Genomic DNA, 22249 nt, shown 5'->3' with positions numbered 1-22249 from the left:
CAAACGAAAAATCCACGATACACGACGTTGGGAGTCGGCGATCTCTCGGGGCCGTGCACGTCTGATCACAATAGAGTTCAAAATAGAGTTCATAGCATAGTAGGGGATACCTTTTCTCTTTTTTTTCTTTTTTTACATGGGGGTCACTACATATCAAGGCCGAAGGCCACTCAGGGATAAGGGTTATTGTGTGTACAGTAATCAATGAGATAATATTGTAGTAATCATTAGTATTGGAGATTTGATAAAGTGTCTTACTTAAGGGGGCGGTTTGTCAGGAGTTTGTTTATGTTAGATTTGAAGACGTCCAAGTTGTAGTCAGGTGAGAAACAGGCTGAGAGTTCCACTGGCGTGAAGTTCTAAGAAAGAAGCATTGCTCATGGAATCTACGTTTGGATTTAGGCACAGATAAAGAGTGGGGAAAATTATTGACAGTAGTTTCAGCCAGACGGGTATTTCTCGTGAAAGATTGGCGAGGAGGGACGAGGGATTGGAGCTCAGACGAGCACCTGCCATGGAAATAACGATAAAACAAAGACAGGCTCGCAACGTCTCTTCTGTGGGAGAGAGGTTGCAGGGAAGAGAAAAGGGCATCCACCACTAAACCACAAAGTCTATTTTGTACTCTGTCAAGGCAGGATAGGCTGTTTTGTTTTTAGCAGCTCCTGCCCAGATGTGGCAGCAGTACTCCATCCTTGGACGTACTTGGCTTTTATACAGATAGAGAATTGCATCAGTAGTGAGATATCTTCTGAAGCGGTAGAAGGATCCCACCATTTTCCCAGAGTCCCTGGCAACAGATTTGATGTACGTTTTCCATTTCAGATCAGGAGTAAAAGTCAAACCCAGTATATTCCAAAATGTGTGCCATTATAAGCATTAGCAAAGCCAGACTGAACTGCTAGTATATAAAAAAATCAAACATTCAACATATATATAAAAAAAATTAAACATTAACACATATACAACATATTAAACGTTATACATATATACAAAATATCAAATATTCAACGCATATACAAAAAATCAAACGCTCAACACATATACAAAAAATCAAACGTTCAACACATATACAAAAAATCAAACGTTCAACACATATACAAAATATCAAATATTCAACACATATACAAAAATCAAATGTTCAACACATATACAAAAAATCAAACGCTCAACACATATACAAAAAAATAAAACGTTCAACACATATACAAAATATCAAATATTTAACACATATACAAAAAAATCAAATATTCAACACATATACAAAATATCAAATATTTAACACATATACAAAAAAATCAAATATTCAACACATATACAAAAAATCAAACGTTCAACACATATACAAAAAATCAAATATTCAACATATACAAAAATCAAACATTCAACACATATAAAAATAAATCATTCACACGTGAAAGTGAATCATGATGAAAAAAAGTCATTTTTAAATTCTTTATTCAAGTAAATAAAATCTTTAATACAATATAACAATTTCATTTCTCGCCATAAAATTTCCTTGTCTTTCGTATTCAATCCATAGTAAACAAACGTTAATATTTTCAATGAACATGCATAAAAGAATGAACTGATGTTCTTTGAGACGACAGGGACGTATCTGATCATTAATCGTTTAACAAATTGATAATTGATCTGTAGCTTTTAAATTCAATACTGTAATCATTTTAAATCCTCATCTTAAAAATTCAGAAACGTTAAGTATCACAGTTCATTTGTGTTCTGAGACCAAATGAAAACATTGATTTTCACACACGTCTCTATGACATAATAAAAGAAATTATACAGACAATATGAAAATACCGTCCATATTTTGTTATTGTTATTATTTACATGTTCGTGTCGTACCTTCATCCTGATTTTAATTTTCAGGTTTTCGCGCTCACAAAAATCTCGAAATCTCTCAAATCTTTCTTCTAAAGAACGGGAAAGATACACGCACTCTTTCCTATATATACAAGATGTCCAAAAAGTCACTGAAGGGTTGAAACTCTTTGCCATTTTACCATTAATGATATTTTTTTATATATTTAAGATATTTTACATATAATACTTTGGAAATTAATTTCCGATGAGTATAGCATTGAACAACGCATGTAAGTTCTAGAATTGTTTTACTAAAATCAGGGGTCAATTATTTTAACTCAAAATGTTTATCGTCAATTGTTTTGACTCAAAAACTTTATCGTCAATTGTTTTAACTCAAAAATTTTATCGTCAATTATTTTAACTCAAAATGTTTATCGTCAATTATTTTAACTCAAAAAGTTTATCGTCAATTGTTTTAACTCAAAAAGTTTATCGTCAATTGTTTTAACTAATAAAGTTTATCGTCAATTATTTTAACTCAAAAGGTTTATCATCAATTGTTTTAACTAAAAAAATTATCGTCAATTATTTTAACTCAAAAAGTTCATCGTCAATTATTTCTACTCAAAACGTTTATCGCCAATTATTTTAAGTTAAAAAGTTTATCGTCAATTATTTTAACTCAAACAGTTTATCGTCATTATTTTAACTCAAAAAAGTTTATTGTCAATTATTTTCACTCAAAAAGTTATCGTCGATTATTTTCACTCAAAATTTTTATCGTCTATTATTTTAACTCAAAAAGTTTATCGCCAATTATTTTAACTCAAAAAGTTAATCTTTAATTATTTTAACTCAAAAAGTTTATCGTCAATTATTTTTAGTCAAAAAGTTTATCGTCAATTATTTTAACTCTAAAAGTTTATCGTCAATTATTTTAACTCAAAAAGTTTATCGTCCATTATTTTAACTCAAAATGTTTATCGTCATTATTTTAACTCAAAAAGTTTATTGTCAATTATTTTAACTCAACAAGTTATCGTCAATTATTTTAACTCAAAATGTTTATCGTCAATTATTTTAACTCAAAAAGTTTATTGTCAATTATTTTAACTCAAAAAGTCATCGTCAATTATTTTAACTCAAAATGTTTATCGTCAATTATTTTAACTCAAAAAGTTTATTGTCAATTATTTTAACTCAAAAAGTTCATCGTCAATTATTTTAACTCAAAATGTTTATCGTCAATTATTTTAACTCAAAATGTTTATCGTCAATTATTTTAACTCAAAATGTTTATCGTCAATTATTTTAACTCAAAAAGTTTATCGTCAATTATTTTAACTCAAAATGTTCATCGTCAATTATTTTAACTCAAAAAGTTTATCGTCAATTATTTTAACTCAAAAAGTTAGCGTCAATTATTTTAACTCAAAATGTTTATAGTCAATTATTTTAACTCAAAAAGTTTATTGTCAATTATTTTAACTCAAAAAGTTTTCGTCAATTATTTTAACTCAAAATGTTTATCGTCAATTATTTTAACTCAAAATGTTATCGTCAATTATTTTAACTCAAAAAGTTTATCGTCAATTATTTTAACTCTAAAAGTTTATCGTCAATTATTTTAACTAAATAAGTTTATCGTCAATTATTTTAACTCAAAAAGTTTATCGTCAATTATTTTAACTCAAAAAGTTTATCGTCAATTATTTTAAGTTTAAAAGTTTATCGTCATTATTTTAACTCAAAAACATTATCGTCAATTATTTTAACTCAAAAAGTTTATCGTCAATTATTTTAACTAAAAATGTTTATCGTCAATTATTTTAACTCAAAAAGTTTATTGTCAATTATTTTAACTCAAAAAGTTATCGTCAATTATTTTATCTCAAAACGTTTATCGTCAATTATTGTAACTCTAAAAGTTTATCGCCATTATTTTAACTCAAAAAATTTTATCGTCAATTGTTTATACTCAAAATGTTTATCGTCAATTATTTTAACTCAAAAAGTTTATCGTCAATTGTTTCAACTCAAAAAGTTATCGTCAATTATTTTAACTCAAAAAGTATATCGTCAATTATTTTAACTCAAAAAGTTTATCGTCAATTATTTAAACTCCAAAAGTTTATCGTCGATTATTTTAACTCTAAAAGTTATCGTCAATTATTTTAACTCAAAAAGTTTATCGTCAATTATTTTAACTCAAAAAGTTTATCGTCAATTATTTTAACTCAAAAAGTTTATCATCAATTGTTTTAACTCTAAAAATTATCGTCAATTATTTTAACTCAAAAAGTTTATCGTCAATTATTTTCACTCAAAAAGTTTATCGTCAATTATTTTTACTCAAAAAGTTTATCTACAATTATTTTAACTCAAAAAGTTATCGTCAATTATTTTAACTCAAAAAGTTTATCGTCAATTATTTTAACTCAAAAAGTTTATCGTCAATTATTTTAACTCAAAAAGTTATCGTCAATTATTTTAACTCACAAAGTTTATCGTCAATTATTTTAACTCAAAAAGTTTATCGTCAATTATTTTAACTCAAAATATTTATCGTCAATTATTTTAACTCAAAAAGTTTATCGTCAATTATTTTAACTCAAAAAGTTATCGTCAATTATTTTAACTCAAAAAGTTATCGTCAATTATTTTAACTCAAAAAGTTTATCGTCAATTATTTTAACTCAAAAAGTTTATCGTCGATTATTTTAACTCAAAAAGTTTATCGTCAATTATTTTAACTCAAAAAGTTTATCGTCAATTATTTTAACTACAAAAAGTTATCGTCAATTATTTTAAGTCAAAAAGTTTATCGTCAATTATTTTAACTCTAAAAGTTTATCGTCAATTATTTTAACTCAAAAAGTTTATCGTCAATTATTTTAACTCAAAAAGTTTTTCGTCAATTATTTTCACTCAAAAAGTTTATCGTCAATTATTTTCACTAAAAAAGTTTATCGTCAATTATTTTAACTCAAAAAGTTTATCGTCAATTATTTTAACTCAAAAAGTTTATCGTCAATTGTTTTAACTCAAAAAGTTTATTATCAATTATTTTAACTCAAACAGTTTATCGTCGATTATTTTAACTCAAAAAGTTTATCGTCAATTGTTTTAACTCAAGAAGTTATCGTCAATTATTTTAACTCAAAATGTTTATCGTCAATTATTTTAACTCAAAAAGTTTATTGTCAATTATTTTAACTCAAAAAGTTATCGTCAATTATTTTTACTCAAAATGTTTATCGTCAATTATTTTAACTCAAAAAGTTTATTGTCAATTATTTTAACTCAAAAAGTTCATCGTCAATTATTTTAACTCAAAATGTTTATCGTCAATTATTTTAACTCAAAATGTTTATCGTCAATTATTTTAACTCAAAAAGTTTATCGTCAATTATTTTAACTCAAAAAGTTTATCGGCAATTATTTTAACTCAAAATGTTCATCGTCAATTATTTTAACTCAAAAAGTTTATCGTCAATTATTTTAACTCAAAAAGTTAGCGTCAATTATTTTAACTCAAAATGTTTATAGTCAATTATTTTAACTCAAAAAGTTTATTGTCAATTATTTTAACTCAAAAAGTTTTCGTCAATTATTTTAACTCAAAATGTTTATCGTCAATTATTTTAACTCAAAATGTTATCGTCAATTATTTTAACTCAAAAAGTTTATCGTCAATTATTTTAACTCTAAAAGTTTATCGTCAATTATTTTAACTAAATAAGTTTATCGTCAATTATTTTAACTCAAAAAGTTTATCGTCAATTATTTTAAGTTTAAAAGTTTATCGTCATTATTTTAACTCAAAAACATTATCGTCAATTATTTTAACTCAAAAAGTTTATCGTCAATTATTTTAACTAAAAATGTTTATCGTCAATTATTTTAACTCAAAAAGTTTATTGTCAATTATTTTAACTCAAAAAGTTATCGTCAATTATTTTATCTCAAAACGTTTATCGTCAATTATTTTAACTCTAAAAGTTTATCGCCATTATTTTAACTCAAAAAATTTTATCGTCAATTGTTTATACTCAAAATGTTTATCGTCAATTATTTTAACTCAAAAAGTTTATCGTCAATTGTTTCAACTCAAAAAGTTATCGTCAATTATTTTAACTCAAAAAGTATATCGTCAATTATTTAAACTCAAAAAGTTTATCGTCAATTATTTAAACTCAAAAAGTTTATCGTCGATTATTTTAACTCTAAAAGTTATCGTCAATTATTTTAACTCAAAAAGTTTATCGTCAATTATTTTAACTCAAAAAGTTTATCGTCAATTATTTTAACTCAAAAAGTTTATCATCAATTGTTTTAACTCTAAAAATTATCGTCAATTATTTTAACTCAAAAAGTTTATCGTCAATTATTTTCACTCAAAAAGTTTATCGTCAATTATTTTTACTCAAAAAGTTTATCTACAATTATTTTAACTCAAAAAGTTATCGTCAATTATTTTAACTCAAAAAGTTTATCGTCAATTATTTTAACTCAAAAAGTTTATCGTCAATTATTTTAACTCAAAAAGTTATCGTCAATTATTTTAACTCAAAAAGTTTATCGTCAATTATTTTAACTCAAAAAGTTTATCGTCAATTATTTTAACTCAAAATATTTATCGTCAATTATTTTAACTCAAAAAGTTTATCGTCAATTATTTTAACTCAAAAAGTTATCGTCAATTATTTTAACTCAAAAAGTTATCGTCAATTATTTTAACTCAAAAAGTTTATCGTCAATTATTTTAACTCAAAAAGATTATCGTCGATTATTTTAACTCAAACAGTTTATCGTCAATTATTTTAACTCAAAAAGTTTATCGTCAATTATTTTAACTACAAAAAGTTATCGTCAATTATTTTAAGTCAAAAAGTTTATCGTCAATTATTTTAACTCTAAAAGTTTATCGTCAATTATTTTAACTCAAAAAGTTTATCGTCAATTATTTTCACTCAAAAAGTTTATCGTCAATTATTTTCACTCAAAAAGTTTATCGTCAATTATTTTCACTAAAAAAGTTTATCGTCAATTATTTTAACTCAAAAAGTTTATCGTCAATTATTTTAACTCAAAAAGTTTATCGTCAATTGTTTTAACTCAAAAAGTTTATCATCAATTATTTTAACTCAAACAGTTTATCGTCGATTATTTTAACTCAAAAAGTTTATCGTCAATTGTTTTAACTCAAGAAGTTTATCGTCAATTATTTTAACTCAAAAAGTGTATCGTCAATTATTTTAACTCAAAAAGTTTTACCTTTAATTATTTTATCTCAAAAATTTTTATCGTCAATTATTTTAACTCAAAAAAGTTTATCGTCAATTATTTTAACTCAAAAAGTTTATCGTCAATTATTTTAACTCAAAAGTTTATCGTCAATTATTTTAACTCAAAAAACTTTATCGTCAATTGTTTTGCCTCAAAAAGTTTATCGTCAATTATTTTAAGTCAAAAAGTTTATCGTCAATTATTTTAACTCAAAATGTTTATCGTCATTATTTTAACTAAATAAGTTTATCGTCAATTATTTTAACTCAAAAAGTTTATCGTCAATTATTTTAAGTTTAAAAGTTTATCGTCAATTATTTTAACTCAAAAACTTTATCGTCAATTATTTTAACTCAAAAAGTTTATCGTCAATTATTTTAACTCAAAATGTTTATCGTCAATTATTTTAACTCAAAAAGTTTATCGTCAATTATTTTCACTAAAAAAGTTTATCGTCAATTATTTTAACTCAAAAAGTTTATCGTCAATTATTTTAACTCAAAAAGTTTATCGTCAATTGTTTTAACTCAAAAAGTTTATCATCAATTATTTTAACTCAAACAGTTTATCGTCGATTATTTTAACTCAAAAAGTTTATCGTCAATTGTTTTAACTCAAGAAGTTTATCGTCAATTATTTTAACTCAAAAAGTTTTACCTTTAATTATTTTATCTCAAAAATTTTTATCGTCAATTATTTTAACTCAAAAAAGTTTATCGTCAATTATTTTAACTAACAAAGTTTATCGTCAATTATTTTAACTCAAAAGTTTATCGTCAATTATTTTAACTCAAAAAACTTTATCGTCAATTGTTTTGCCTCAAAAAGTTTATCGTCAATTATTTTAAGTCAAAAAGTTTATCGTCAATTATTTTAACTCAAAATGTTTATCGTCATTATTTTAACTAAATAAGTTTATCGTCAATTATTTTAACTCAAAAAGTTTATCGTCAATTATTTTAAGTTTAAAAGTTTATCGTCAATTATTTTAACTCAAAAAAGTTTATCGTCATTATTTTAACTCAAAAACTTTATCGTCAATTATTTTAACTCAAAAAGTTTATCGTCAATTATTTTAACTCAAAATGTTTATCGTCAATTATTTTAACTCAAAAAGTTTATTGTCAATTATTTTAACTCAAAAAGTTATCGTCAATTATTTTATCTCAAAACGTTTATCGTCAATTATTTTAACTCTAAAAGTTTATCGTCATTATTTTAACTCAAAAAATTTTATCGTCAATTGTTTTAACTCAAAAATTCTATCGTCAATTATTTTAACTCAAAAGGTTTATCGTTAATTGTTTCAACTCAAAAAGTTATCGTCAATTATTTTAACTCTAAAAGTTTATCGCCATTATTTTAACTCAAAAAGTTTATCGTCAATTATTTTAAGTCAAAAAGTTTATCGTCGATTATTTTAACTCTAAAAGTTATCGTCAATTATTTTAACTCAAAAAGTTTATCGTCAATTATTTTAACTCAAAAAGTTTATCGTCAATTATTTTAACTCAAAAAGTTTATCATCAATTGTTTTAACTCTAAAAATTATCGTCAATTATTTTAACTCAAAAAGTTTATCGTCAATTATTTTCACTCAAAAAGTTTATCGTCAATTATTTACACTCAAAAAGTTTATCGTAAATTATTTTAACTCAAAAAGTTTATCGTCAATTATTTTAACTCAAAAAGTTATCGTCAATTATTTTAACTCAAAAAGTTTATCGTCAATTATTTTAACTCAAAAAGTTTATCGTCAATTATTTCAACTCAAAATGTTTATCGTCAATTATTTTAACTCTAAAAGTTTATCGTCAATTATTTTAACTCAAAAACTTTATCGTCAATTATTTTCACTCAAAAAGTTTATCGTCAATAGTTTTAACTCAAAAAGTTTATCATCAATTATTTTAACTCAAACAGTTTATCGTCAATTATTTTAACTCAAAATGTTCATCGTCAATTATTTTAACTAAAAAAGTTTATCGTCAATTATTTTAACTCAAAAGGTTTATCGTCAATTATTTTCACTCAAAACGTTTATCGTCAATTATTTTAACTCAAAAATTTTATCGTCAATTATTTTTACTCAAAAAGTTATCGTCAATTATTTTAACTCAAAAAGTTTATCGTCAATTATTTTAACTCAAAAGGTTTATTGTCAATTATTTTAACTCAAAATGTTTATCGTCAATTATTTTAACTCTAAAAGTTTATCGTCAATTATTTTAACCCAAAAGTTATCGTCAATTATTTTAACTCAAAAAGTTTATCGTCAATTATTTTAACTCAAAATGTTTATCGTCAATTATTTTAACTCAAAAAGTTTATTGTCAATTATTTTAACTCAAAAAGTTTATCGTCAATTATTTTCACTCAAAACGTTTATCGTCAATTATTTTAACTCAAAAAGTTATCGTCAATTATTTTACCTCAAAAAGTTATCGTCAATTATTTTAACTCAAAAAGTTTATCGTCAATTATTTTCACTCAAAACGTTTATCGTCAATTATTTTAACTCAAAATGTTTATCGTCAATTATTTTCACTCTAAAAGTTTATCGTCAATTATTTTAACTCTAAAAGTTTATCGTCAATTATTTTAACTCAAAAAGTTTATCGTCAATTATTTTAACTCAAAATGTTTATCGTCAATTATTTTAACTCAAAAAGTTTATTGTCAATTATTTTAACTCAAAAAGTTATCGTCAATTATTTTATCTCAAAACGTTTATCGTCAATTATTTTAACTCTAAAAGTTTATCGTCATTATTTTAACTCAAAAAATTTTATCGTCAATTGTTTTAACTCAAAAATTCTATCGTCAATTATTTTAACTCAAAAGGTTTATCGTTAATTGTTTCAACTCAAAAAGTTATCGTCAATTATTTTAACTCTAAAAGTTTATCGCCATTATTTTAACTCAAAAAGTTTATCGTCAATTATTTTAAGTCAAAAAGTTTATCGTCGATTATTTTAACTCTAAAAGTTATCGTCAATTATTTTAACTCAAAAAGTTTATCGTCAATTATTTTAACTCAAAAAGTTTATCGTCAATTATTTTAACTCAAAAAGTTTATCATCAATTGTTTTAACTCTAAAAATTATCGTCAATTATTTTAACTCAAAAAGTTTATCGTCAATTATTTTCACTCAAAAAGTTTATCGTCAATTATTTACACTCAAAAAGTTTATCGTAAATTATTTTAACTCAAAAAGTTTATCGTCAATTATTTTAACTCAAAAAGTTATCGTCAATTATTTTAACTCAAAAAGTTTATCGTCAATTATTTTAACTCAAAAAGTTTATCGTCAATTATTTCAACTCAAAATGTTTATCGTCAATTATTTTAACTCTAAAAGTTTATCGTCAATTATTTTAACTCAAAAACTTTATCGTCAATTATTTTCACTCAAAAAGTTTATCGTCAATAGTTTTAACTCAAAAAGTTTATCATCAATTATTTTAACTCAAACAGTTTATCGTCAATTATTTTAACTCAAAATGTTCATCGTCAATTATTTTAACTAAAAAAGTTTATCGTCAATTATTTTAACTCAAAAGGTTTATCGTCAATTATTTTCACTCAAAACGTTTATCGTCAATTATTTTAACTCAAAAATTTTATCGTCAATTATTTTTACTCAAAAAGTTATCGTCAATTATTTTAACTCAAAAAGTTTATCGTCAATTATTTTAACTCAAAAGGTTTATTGTCAATTATTTTAACTCAAAATGTTTATCGTCAATTATTTTAACTCTAAAAGTTTATCGTCAATTATTTTAACTCAAAAAGTTATCGTCAATTATTTTAACCCAAAAGTTATCGTCAATTATTTTAACTCAAAAAGTTTATCGTCAATTATTTTAACTCAAAATGTTTATCGTCAATTATTTTAACTCAAAAAGTTTATTGTCAATTATTTTAACTCAAAAAGTTTATCGTCAATTATTTTCACTCAAAACGTTTATCGTCAATTATTTTAACTCAAAAAGTTATCGTCAATTATTTTACCTCAAAAAGTTATCGTCAATTATTTTAACTCAAAAAGTTTATCGTCAATTATTTTCACTCAAAACGTTTATCGTCAATTATTTTAACTCAAAATGTTTATCGTCAATTATTTTCACTCTAAAAGTTTATCGTCAATTATTTTAACTCTAAAAGTTTATCGTCAATTATTTTAACTCAAAAAGTTATCGTCAATTATTTTAACTCAAAAAGTTATCGTCAATTATTTTAACTCAAAACGTTTATCGTCAATTATTTTAACTCAAAAAGTTTATCGTCAATTATTTAAAGTCAAAAAGTTTATCGTCAATTATTTTAACTCTAAAAGTTTATCGTCAATTATTTTAACTCTAAAAGTTTATCGTCAATTATTTTAACTCAAAAAGTGTATCGTCAATTATTTTAACTCAAAAAAGTTTATCGTCAATTATTTTCACTCAAAAAGTTTATCGTCAATTATTTTAACTCAAAAAGTTTATCGTCAATTATTTTAACTCAAAAACTTTATCGTCAATTATTTTAACTCAAAAAGTTTATCGTCAATTATTTTAACTCAAAATGTTTATCGTCAATTATTTTAACTCAAAAAGTTTATCGTCAATTATTTTCACTAAAAAAGTTTATCGTCAATTATTTTAACTCAAAAAGTTTATCGTCAATTATTTTAACTCAAAAAGTTTATCGTCAATTGTTTTAACTCAAAAAGTTTATCATCAATTATTTTAACTCAAACAGTTTATCGTCGATTATTTTAACTCAAAAAGTTTATCGTCAATTGTTTTAACTCAAGAAGTTTATCGTCAATTATTTTAACTCAAAAAGTTTTATCTTTAATTATTTTATCTCAAAAATTTTTATCGTCAATTATTTTAACTCAAAAAAGTTTATCGTCAATTATTTTAACTAAAAAAGTTTATCGTCAATTATTTTAACTCAAAAGTTTATCGTCAATTATTTTAACTCAAAAAACTTTATCGTCAATTGTTTTGCCTCAAAAAGTTTATCGTCAATTATTTTAAGTCAAAAAGTTTATCGTCAATTATTTTAACTCAAAATGTTTATCGTCATTATTTTAACTAAATAAGTTTATCGTCAATTATTTTAACTCAAAAAGTTTATCGTCAATTATTTTAAGTTTAAAAGTTTATCGTCAATTATTTTAACTCAAAAAAGTTTATCGTCATTATTTTAACTCAAAAACTTTATCGTCAATTATTTTAACTCAAAAAGTTTATCGTCAATTATTTTAACTCAAAATGTTTATCGTCAATTATTTTAACTCAAAAAGTTTATTGTCAATTATTTTAACTCAAAAAGTTATCGTCAATTATTTTATCTCAAAACGTTTATCGTCAATTATTTTAACTCTAAAAGTTTATCGTCATTATTTTAACTCAAAAAATTTTATCGTCAATTGTTTTAACTCAAAAATTCTATCGTCAATTATTTTAACTCAAAAGGTTTATCGTTGATTGTTTCAACTCAAAAAGTTATCGTCAATTATTTTAACTCTAAAAGTTTATCGCCATTATTTTAACTCAAAAAGTTTATCGTCAATTATTTTAAGTCAAAAAGTTTATCGTCGATTATTTTAACTCAAAAAGTTATCGTGAATTATTTTAACTCAAAAAGTTTATCGTCAATTATTTTAACTCAAAAAGTTTATCGTCAATTATTTTAACTCAAAAAGTTTATCATCAATTGTTTTAACTCTAAAAATTATCGTCAATTATTTTAACTCAAAAAGTTTATCGTCAATTATTTTCACTCAAAAAGTTTATCGTCAATTATTTACACTAAAAAAGTTTATCGTAAATTATTTTAACTCAAAAAGTTTATCGTCAATTATTTTAACTCAAAAAGTTATCGTCAATTATTTTAACTCAAAAAGTTTATCGTCAATTATTTTAACTCAAAAAGTTTATCGTCAATTATTTTAACTCAAAATGTTTATCGTCAATTATTTTAACTCTAAAAGTTTATCGTCAATTATTTTAACTCAAAAACTTTATCGTCAATTATTTTCACTCAAAAAGTTTATCGTCAATTGTTTTAACTCAAAAAGTTTATCATCAATTATTTTAACTCAAACAGTTTATCGTCAATTATTTTAATTCAAAATGTTCATCGTCAATTATTTTAACTAAAAAAGTTTATCGTCAATTATTTTAACTCAAAAGGTTTATCGTCAATTATTTTCACTCAAAACGTTTATCGTCAATTATTTTAACTCAAAAATTTTATCGTCAATTATTTTTACTCAAAAAGTTATCGTCAATTATTTTAACTCAAAAAGTTTATCGTCAATTATTTTAACTCAAAAGGTTTATTGTCAATTATTTTAACTCAAAATGTTTATCGTCAATTATTTTAACTCTAAAAGTTTATCGTCAGTTATTTTAACTCAAAAAGTTATCGTCAATTATTTTAACCCAAAAGTTATCGTCAATTATTTTAACTCAAAAAGTTTATCGTCAATTATTTTAACTCAAAATGTTTATCGTCAATTATTTTAACTCAAAAAGTTTATTGTCAATTATTTTAACTCAAAAAGTTTATCGTCAATTATTTTCACTCAAAACGTTTATCGTCAATTATTTTAACTCAAAAAGTTATCGTCAATTATTTTAACTCAAAAAGTTATCGTCAATTATTTTAACTCAAAAAGTTTATCGTCAATTATTTTCACTCAAAACGTTTATCGTCAATTATTTTAACTCAAAATGTTTATCGTCAATTATTTTCACTCTAAAAGTTTATCGTCAATTATTTTAACTCTAAAAGTTTATCGTCAATTATTTTAACTCAAAAAGTTATCGTCAATTATTTTAACTCAAAAAGTTATCGTCAATTATTTTAACTCAAAACGTTTATCGTCAATTATTTTAACTCAAAAAGTTTATCGTCAATTATTTAAAGTCAAAAAGTTTATCGTCAATTATTTTAACTCTAAAAGTTTATCGTCAATTATTTTAACTCTAAAAGTTTATCGTCAATTATTTTAACTCAAAAAGTGTATCGTCAATTATTTTAACTCAAAAAGTTTATCGTCAATTATTTTCACTCAAAAAGTTTATCGTCAATTATTTTAACTCAAAAAGTTTATCGTCAATTATTTTAACTCAAAAAGTTTATCGTCAATTGTTTTAACTCAAAAAGTTTATCATCAATTATTTTCACTAAAAAAGTTTATCGTCGATTATTTTAACTCAAAAAGTTTATCGTCAATTGTTTTAACTCAAGAAGTTTATCGTCAATTATTTTAACTCAAAAAGTTTATCGTCAATTGTTTTAACTCAAAAAGTTTTACCATCAATTATTTTATCTCAAAATTTTTTATCGTCAATTATTTTAACTCAAAAAAGTTTTTCGTCAATTATTTTAACTCAAAAAGTTTATCGTCAATTATTTTAACTCAAAAGTTTATCGTCAATTGTTTTAACTCAAAAAAGTTTATCGTCAATTGTTTTGCCTCAAAAAGTTTATCGTCAATTATTTTAAGTCAAAAAGTTTATCGTCAATTATTTTAACTCAAAAGGTTTATCGTCAATTATTTTCACTCAAAAAGTTTATCGTCAATTATTTTCACTCAAAAAGTTTATCGTCAATTATTTTTACTCAAAAAGTTTATCTACAATTATTTTAACTCAAAAAGTTATCGTCAATTATTTTAACTCAAAAAGTTTATCGTCAATTATTTTAAGTCAAAAAGTTTATCGTCAATTATTTTAACTCAAAAAAGTTATCGTCAATTATTTTAACTCAAAAAAGTTTATCGTCAATTATTTTAACTCAAAAAGTTTATCGTCAATTATTTTAACTCAAAAAGTTTATCGTCAATTATTTTAACTCAAAAGTGTATCGTCAATTATTTTAACTCAAAAAAGTTTATCGTCAATTGTTTTGCCTCAAAAAGTTTATCGTCAATTATTTTAAGTCAAAAAGTTTATCGTCAATTATTTTAACTCAAAAGGTTTATCGTCAATTATTTTAAGTCAAAAAGTTTATCGTCAATTATTTTAACTCAAAAAGTTTATCGTCAATTGTTTTAACTCAAAAAGTTTATCGTCAATTGTTTTGACTCAAAGAGCTTATTGATGGATATTTCAAGCCATCTTAAAGGAAGAATCCATGTTAATAAACTCAAAACCCTGCAAGAATCCAAGGAAAACATCAGGAACGAAATAAGGGAGTTAAATTGCAATCCAGAGATTCTGCAATCTGTCATAAATAATATTTTGGAAAGAGCACAAAAATGTGAAACACAAAATGGGCAACATTTAAAAGACATTTTTTTTTATATATTAGATGATTTTAATTTTCCATTTATTTTCAATTTCCCAATGTGTTAGTAAGATTGTGTTTAAATTACAGAAAGATATCATCCAAAATAAAGGATCTATTTAAGTTAAACACCCACCAGTGACTTTTTTTGACACACTATATTTATCTGCAAGCAAACTCTTGAATATATTAATTCTCATAAATATGTTGATAACATTTGCATCTTTATAACCGATGGTGTCCGCCATTTTTTTTTTAATTTAGATCGCAATAAACATCTTCGAATGAGATACAAAAGGGGCAACCTTTTGTTTTATACCATTTTTCATTAGTCACGCCTCGCTCATCTCCCTTCCTATAGAATCCATCTGCCCCAGCTATTTTCTTTTTATGCACAACCTATTTCACTCAATGTTAGAGTTTGAATGCTAGAGTGCTATTATCTATGGCAATTGATGACTGAAAAATACTTCGTAATTGTTGAAGGAAAAGAGCTTTGCGTTAGTAACATTTAAACGTACCATCCATCAGTTTTAAGATTCAAAGTGAATGATTTTATACAGGGTGCGACAGAAATACCTCTCACGTGTTAAACTTTCGACTATATGTTGTTAATAAACTTATGCAAGTGTTAATGAAGTTTTTTTATTTAGCTAATAACGGGCCATTTATTTTTAGTACCCTCATCAAGCAATATGGTTTGGACGGGTGCACATCGAGCTTTTTACTGTATAAATGGTTTTGAAGAATGGTAAACTTGTAACAGCAACACAGAAAGCTTTCCGAGTTCATTACAAGTTAGCACGGTATGATGATGTTCCAGATAAAAAATCAATACAGCTCTGAGCTGCAAATTTCAGCTACAAGTTAGGCACTTAAAAGAAAGCTACATGGACAGCCCCCCCCCCGAAGCGCTCGAACGCCAGACAGTATAAGAGCTGTGAGACTTTCAGTTATTTAGTCTCCTGCATGTCCAGATTTCAAACATGCTTTGGCCTCGGAATTGTCTGACCGAACAGTCAGAAGAATTCTACATACTGATTTGCAGTTCCATCCATAAAAATTAATGATTGCTCATACACTACATGAGCGCGACTGGGAAGATCGCATGTCAAAAAGTTGGAGATATTTAAGTCGTACGCTTTATATATCATTCTTGTATGCCTGTTATATATATATATATATATATATATATATATATATATATATATATATATAAGATGAATTCTTTTTAAACAGTTATTTTATTGCTATAAAAAGTAACAAAGAATCCAGAATAAAGTGCTTCAAAATCAAAATTATTTGCGATTAAAGAAATGCGTTGATATTTTTTAGTTAGGTTTTAGTTTTAAATTTTAACAAGTTATTCCGAGGGATCACAGTTACTCAGTATCGTATTGATACTTCATTCGGAACCGTAAATGCTCCGTCGACATTTTTATAACGTACATACATATCCACATAAACTCACACATAAATATATTAGGTGCCTGGGTAGATTAGTGATCTTTCAAACCAACCCATTTCAGATGAAAATATTACGTACTTAGGTGCCATTTCGAAATTATTATAAATTCCAAAAATGCGAAATTAAGATATTTTCTAAAAATGTGAAATTAAGATATTTTCTAAAAATCCGAAATTAGGATATTTTCTAAAAATCCGAAATTAAGATATTTACTAAAAATCCAAAACTAAGATATTTACTTAAAATTCAAAATTAAGATATTTACTAAAAATCCGAAATTAAGATATTTTCTAAAAATGCGAAATTAAGATATTTTCTAAAAATCCGAAATTAAGATATTTAATTAAAATTCGAAAATAAGATATTTTCTAAAAATCCGAAATTAATATATTTTCTAAAAATAAGAAATTAAGATATTTTCTAAAAATGCGAAATTAAGATATTTACTTAAAATGCGAAATTAAGATATTTTCTAAAAATGCGAAATTAAGATATATTCTAAAAATGCGAGATTAAGATATTTACTAAAAATCCGAAAATAAGATATTTTCTAAAAATGCGAAATTAAGATATTTACTTAAAATGCGAAATTAAGATATTTTCTAAAAATGCGAAATTAAGGTATTTTCTAAAAATGCGAAATTAAGATATATTCTAAAAATGCGAGATTAAGATATTTACTTAAAATCCGAAAATAAGATATTTTCTAAAAATGCGAAATTAAGATATTTTCTAAAAATCCGAAATTAAAATATTTAATTAAAATTCGAAAATAAGATATTTTCTAAAAATCCAAAATTAATATATTTTCTAAAAATGCGAAATTAAGATATTTTCTAAAAATGCGAAATTAAGATATTTACTTAAAATGCGAAATTAAGATATTTTCTAAAAATGCGAAATTAAGATATATTCTAAAAATGCGAGATTAAGATATTTACTAAAAATCCGAAAATAAGATATTTTCTAAAAATGCGAAATTAAGATATTTTCTAAAAATCCGAAATTAAGATATTTTCTAAAAATGCGAAAATAAGTTATTTTCTAAAAATGCGAAATTAAGATATTTTCTAAAAATCCGAAATTTAGATATTTACTAAAAATCCGAAATTAAGATATTTTCTAAAAATGCGAAATTAAGATATTTTCTAATAATGCGAAATTAAGATATTTTCTAATAATGCGAAATTAAGATATTTTCTAAAAATGCGAAATTAAGATATTTTCTAATAATGCGAAATTAGGAAATTCTATTAAAATCCGAATATAGAAATTTCTATAAAAATCCGAATATAGAAATTTCTATAAAAATCCGACAAGCAACGGACAAGAAATTGCAGGTTTCACTACTTCCGGGGGTTTTATTCATTTGCAGATTAAAAATGACTGACGAGCGAGGAAACAAATTTAAGGTCATTTTAATCTAAACGATACAGTAGAAAAATTATTACAATTAACAATAATCGAATTATCGAATTATGAAGTGTTTACGTATGTTTTTATGTGATACAGTCGTGTGACCAATTCATTATGACGAACTGACTTATATCTCCTGACTAAATTTAAGGGTCTTCCATTTCTAAACACATTTCTAAAGAACTTAATTGTTAAAAATACATCAAGCACATCTTCCACTTGATTATTTATCGTAATTATTGTTAGTTATGGTAATTTTAACACGACATGTAAGTACATAATAATGTTTTCAACTGAAATGCGTTGGTCTAAAAGCTCGCCAATATACACAAATACCATATATTCCTACTTATATAATAAAGTGATATATGCATACATATCAGGGCCAACAATTCGTATTCGATCAAGACCATTACCAGAAGATTCAGTGAAAATGTCACAACTAAAATTTAAAATATATAAAAAAGGGTAAAACCTTACCTTATTTATAAAATGTGACAGTTTCATAAAACAACAACGTGTGACTTTTATGTTTGAAATCTAACGTCACTTTGGAATGTTGCTTTTTAGAGAAGCAACTGTTTTACTTGATTTCTTAGTTTTTAATGTGAATATTTGTTTGAAATGTGACTTTTTAGTTTTTGGAATAAGATAGTGTTTTAATGTGATTTTTGTAATATGATTATTTGTTTTAAATGTGACTTGTTTTACTTTTAAGAACAAGCTAGTGTTTTAATGTGTTTTTATGTGAATATTTGTTTGAAACGTAAATGTTCCGCTTTTTAGTATTTGGAACAATATATTGTTTTAATATGCTTTTTTAAATGTGAATATTTGTTTGAAATGTAAATGTTCAGTTTTTTAGGATTTGGAACAAAATATTGTTTGAATGTGCTTTTTTAAATGCGAATATTTGTTTGAAATGCAAATGTTCCGTTTTTTAGGATTTGGAACAAGATATTGTTTTAATATGCTTTTTTTAAATGTGGATATTTGTTTGAAATGTAAATGTTCAGTTTTTTAGGATTTGGAACAAAATATTGTTTGAATGTGCTTTTTTAAATATGATATTTGTTTGAAATGCAAATGTTCCGTTTTTTAGTATTTGGAACAAGATATTGTTTTAATATGCTTTTTTAAATGTGAATATTTGTTTGAAATGCAAATGTTCCGTTTTTTAGGATTTGGAACAAGATATTGTTTTAATATGCTTTTTTAAATGTGAATATTTGTTTGAAATGCAAATGTTCCGTTTTTTAGGATTTGGAACAAGATATTGTTAATATATGCTTTTTTTTAATGTGAATATTTGTTATAAATGTAAATGTTCCGTTTTTTAGTATTTGGAACAAAATATTGTTTTAATATGCTTTTTTAAATGTGAATATTTGTTTGAAATGCAAATGTTCCGTTTTTTAGTATTTGGAATAATACATTGTTTTAATATGTTTTTTCAAATGTGAATATTTGTTTGAAATGTAAATGTTCATTTTTTTAGTATTTGGAACAAAATATTGTTTTAATATGCTTTTTAAATGTGAATATTTGTTTGAAATGTAAATGTTCCGTTTCTTTTATATTTGGAACAAGATATTGTTATAATATGTTTTTTCAAATGTGAATATTTGTTTGAAATGAAAATGTTCCGTTTTTTAGTATTTGGAACAAGATATTGTTTTAATATGCTTTTTCAAATGTGAATATTTGTTTGACATGCAAATGTTCCGTTTCTTTTCAAGATGTTGTAATTGAGCACTGTTGGAATTCTTTTCCTTAAAACAGTAAACACACACACACACACACACACATATATATATATATATATATATATATATATATATATATATATTAGGTCCTTGCTAATGAAGCCAGACATGGCTTCTGTTGCTGGGTTCGAATCTATCGACTGGTGTTAATCGTTGCACCCTGCACTGATGATTCCCGAAAGGATGAAACACTTGTGTTTATTATAGTAAATAATTATAGCATATATATATATATATATATATATATATATATATATATATATATATATATATATATATATATATGCGTGTGTGTATGTGTTCTCATCAATAACGAACGAACAATAAAAAGTTTCGTTTTCTTAATAAAATTTCTTGTTTCTAAATCTTCTGGCACTGATCTTCGCGCTATTGTCCCCCCACAAGTTATTTTACTTAACACTGACCCATCCTCTAGCACACTCTATCGTCAATACAAACATACAACGTGCAGTCAATCTTTTAATTAATCAATAAACCACTAATAAACGAAATCACGAGGACAATATGAGCTGTGATGAGCCGTGGCGAATACGAACAAATCAGTGTCTGATCGTTACACTTGCTTTCTGTGCAGCACATTTTCACCAGACCGGTCACTTTCGTTTGGCAAATGCATTCGTCAGCGTTGCAGTCGAAATAGGACATCGATCCATTGGAATATTCTTTGACATTGATCTGAAATATATTAGATAAAATAAACATCACCGAGAGCATGTGTTTAATTCTATATTAGTTTGTATAACTATTATTGCTTTCTATATATTAGTACGATAGCGTGTGTGTCACGCTTACATCCGGGTCGTTTAATTGTTTGTACTTCCATTTCTTGTCGTAAATAATTTTACCAAGAATTTTTCATAAGTTTTGGTTTCGGTTTCGATTATAACTGATAGCACTCTAGTAATCTATTTCTTTTATAAATAATTTATCAATAATTCTTCATAAGTTTTGGTTTTGGTTTTGGTTTCGATTATGGCTGAAGGAACTCAAGTTATATATATATATATATATATATATATATATATATATATATATATCATACTTTATTATTTCGGTTTGCGATTCAAGCTAATGAACGCACGTCATATACATATATGTTTTTATTTTTGAAATCGCAACTTTATAATATATAAAAATCGATAGAACATTAACTCTATAATAATATATGTGAAATCTGCAAGAATTAAAATATCATATTTAAGCGTACTTTACGACCGGGCTTTGCCGGGTCTTCGTGCTAGTTTAGATAAATACTTTTGCAGTTTTAACAAAAAAACTACAATAATATCAAAGCGTCGCCATTTACACCGAACATCCACAGAATGCCAGCATCAATATATTACATATGAATGAGTCCCCCGTGGAAGTTCCACAGGTCCCGCTATTTACTAATATTGCTATCACTCATAACTGTTATTACTATTGCTAATATCATTATGGCTATTATTACTAGACATTTTTTTGGATTTTAATTTATAGTCTGTTGACTTATTTTGAGTGCTTTATGCCAAACTTCTAGAGTAAATGTGACTATTCCCTGTTAATCACTTACTCTATATTTAACGGATACCCTAATAGTTAGTTCGCTGTACCTTATAATAAGAAACGTACATACAAAATTTTAGTCAGCTTCACCCAGTAGTTTCCGAAAGATAGTGAGAATAATTGAGGTATTGCGGTGACTAACCCTTATTAATTCTGATTAATTCTTAACTGTGCATCGAACAGACGCAATAATACTTAGTTCGCTGTGACATAGCGCATATGGCGCGCGTGGTAGACAATCAGCAGCAGCTGTAGGATAGCTAACCAGCAAAATATTAGCAGCAGCAGCAACAGCCGTCTTAGCACATATGTAATGTAAGCAAATGTGCACGCGCTGACGTCACGGAAATGAGGAGGAAAAAAGGACGGCATGTGATCGAGCACGAAGAGAAGCAAAGTGCGGGCCACGGAAGATGGACGTGTGAAAACGAAGACGAAAAAGATCTGGCTATGGTCGGCGTAAGGTGGCGGGAAGCGAAACTTTTTAAAAAGCGCATGTTATATGACAGAGCATTGTAAAACATGTGCGTGTGCAAAAATACTTTTGAAAGATAATGAAATGTGTTATTGTTGGAAAAACCACAAATAATTGCATTTTATTTACGCTTGAAAAAAAATGTC

General features: G+C 24.9%; 1 protein-coding gene across 1 annotated transcript in view; it reads right to left on the bottom strand.

The window, feature by feature from the left end:
• Window positions 1–1441: 1441 nt before the first annotated feature.
• The window catches only part of LOC145248218 (uncharacterized), a 60774-nt gene continuing 39966 nt past the window's right edge, over window positions 1442–22249 (bottom strand). Inside the window, exon 4 of the mRNA XM_080110084.1 lies at window positions 1442–20758. Within this exon, the coding sequence (XP_079966210.1) occupies window positions 20543–20758 (216 nt within the window). The 3' untranslated portion in view covers window positions 1442–20542. The remainder of the gene's footprint in view (window positions 20759–22249) is intronic.

Source organism: Euprymna scolopes, chromosome 26 (genome assembly GCF_053919585.1).
Source record: "Euprymna scolopes isolate OS-2025 chromosome 26, ASM5391958v1, whole genome shotgun sequence".
Classification (NCBI taxonomy): domain Eukaryota; kingdom Metazoa; phylum Mollusca; class Cephalopoda; order Sepiida; family Sepiolidae; genus Euprymna; species Euprymna scolopes.
This window is presented reverse-complemented; position numbering and strand designations above follow the sequence as displayed.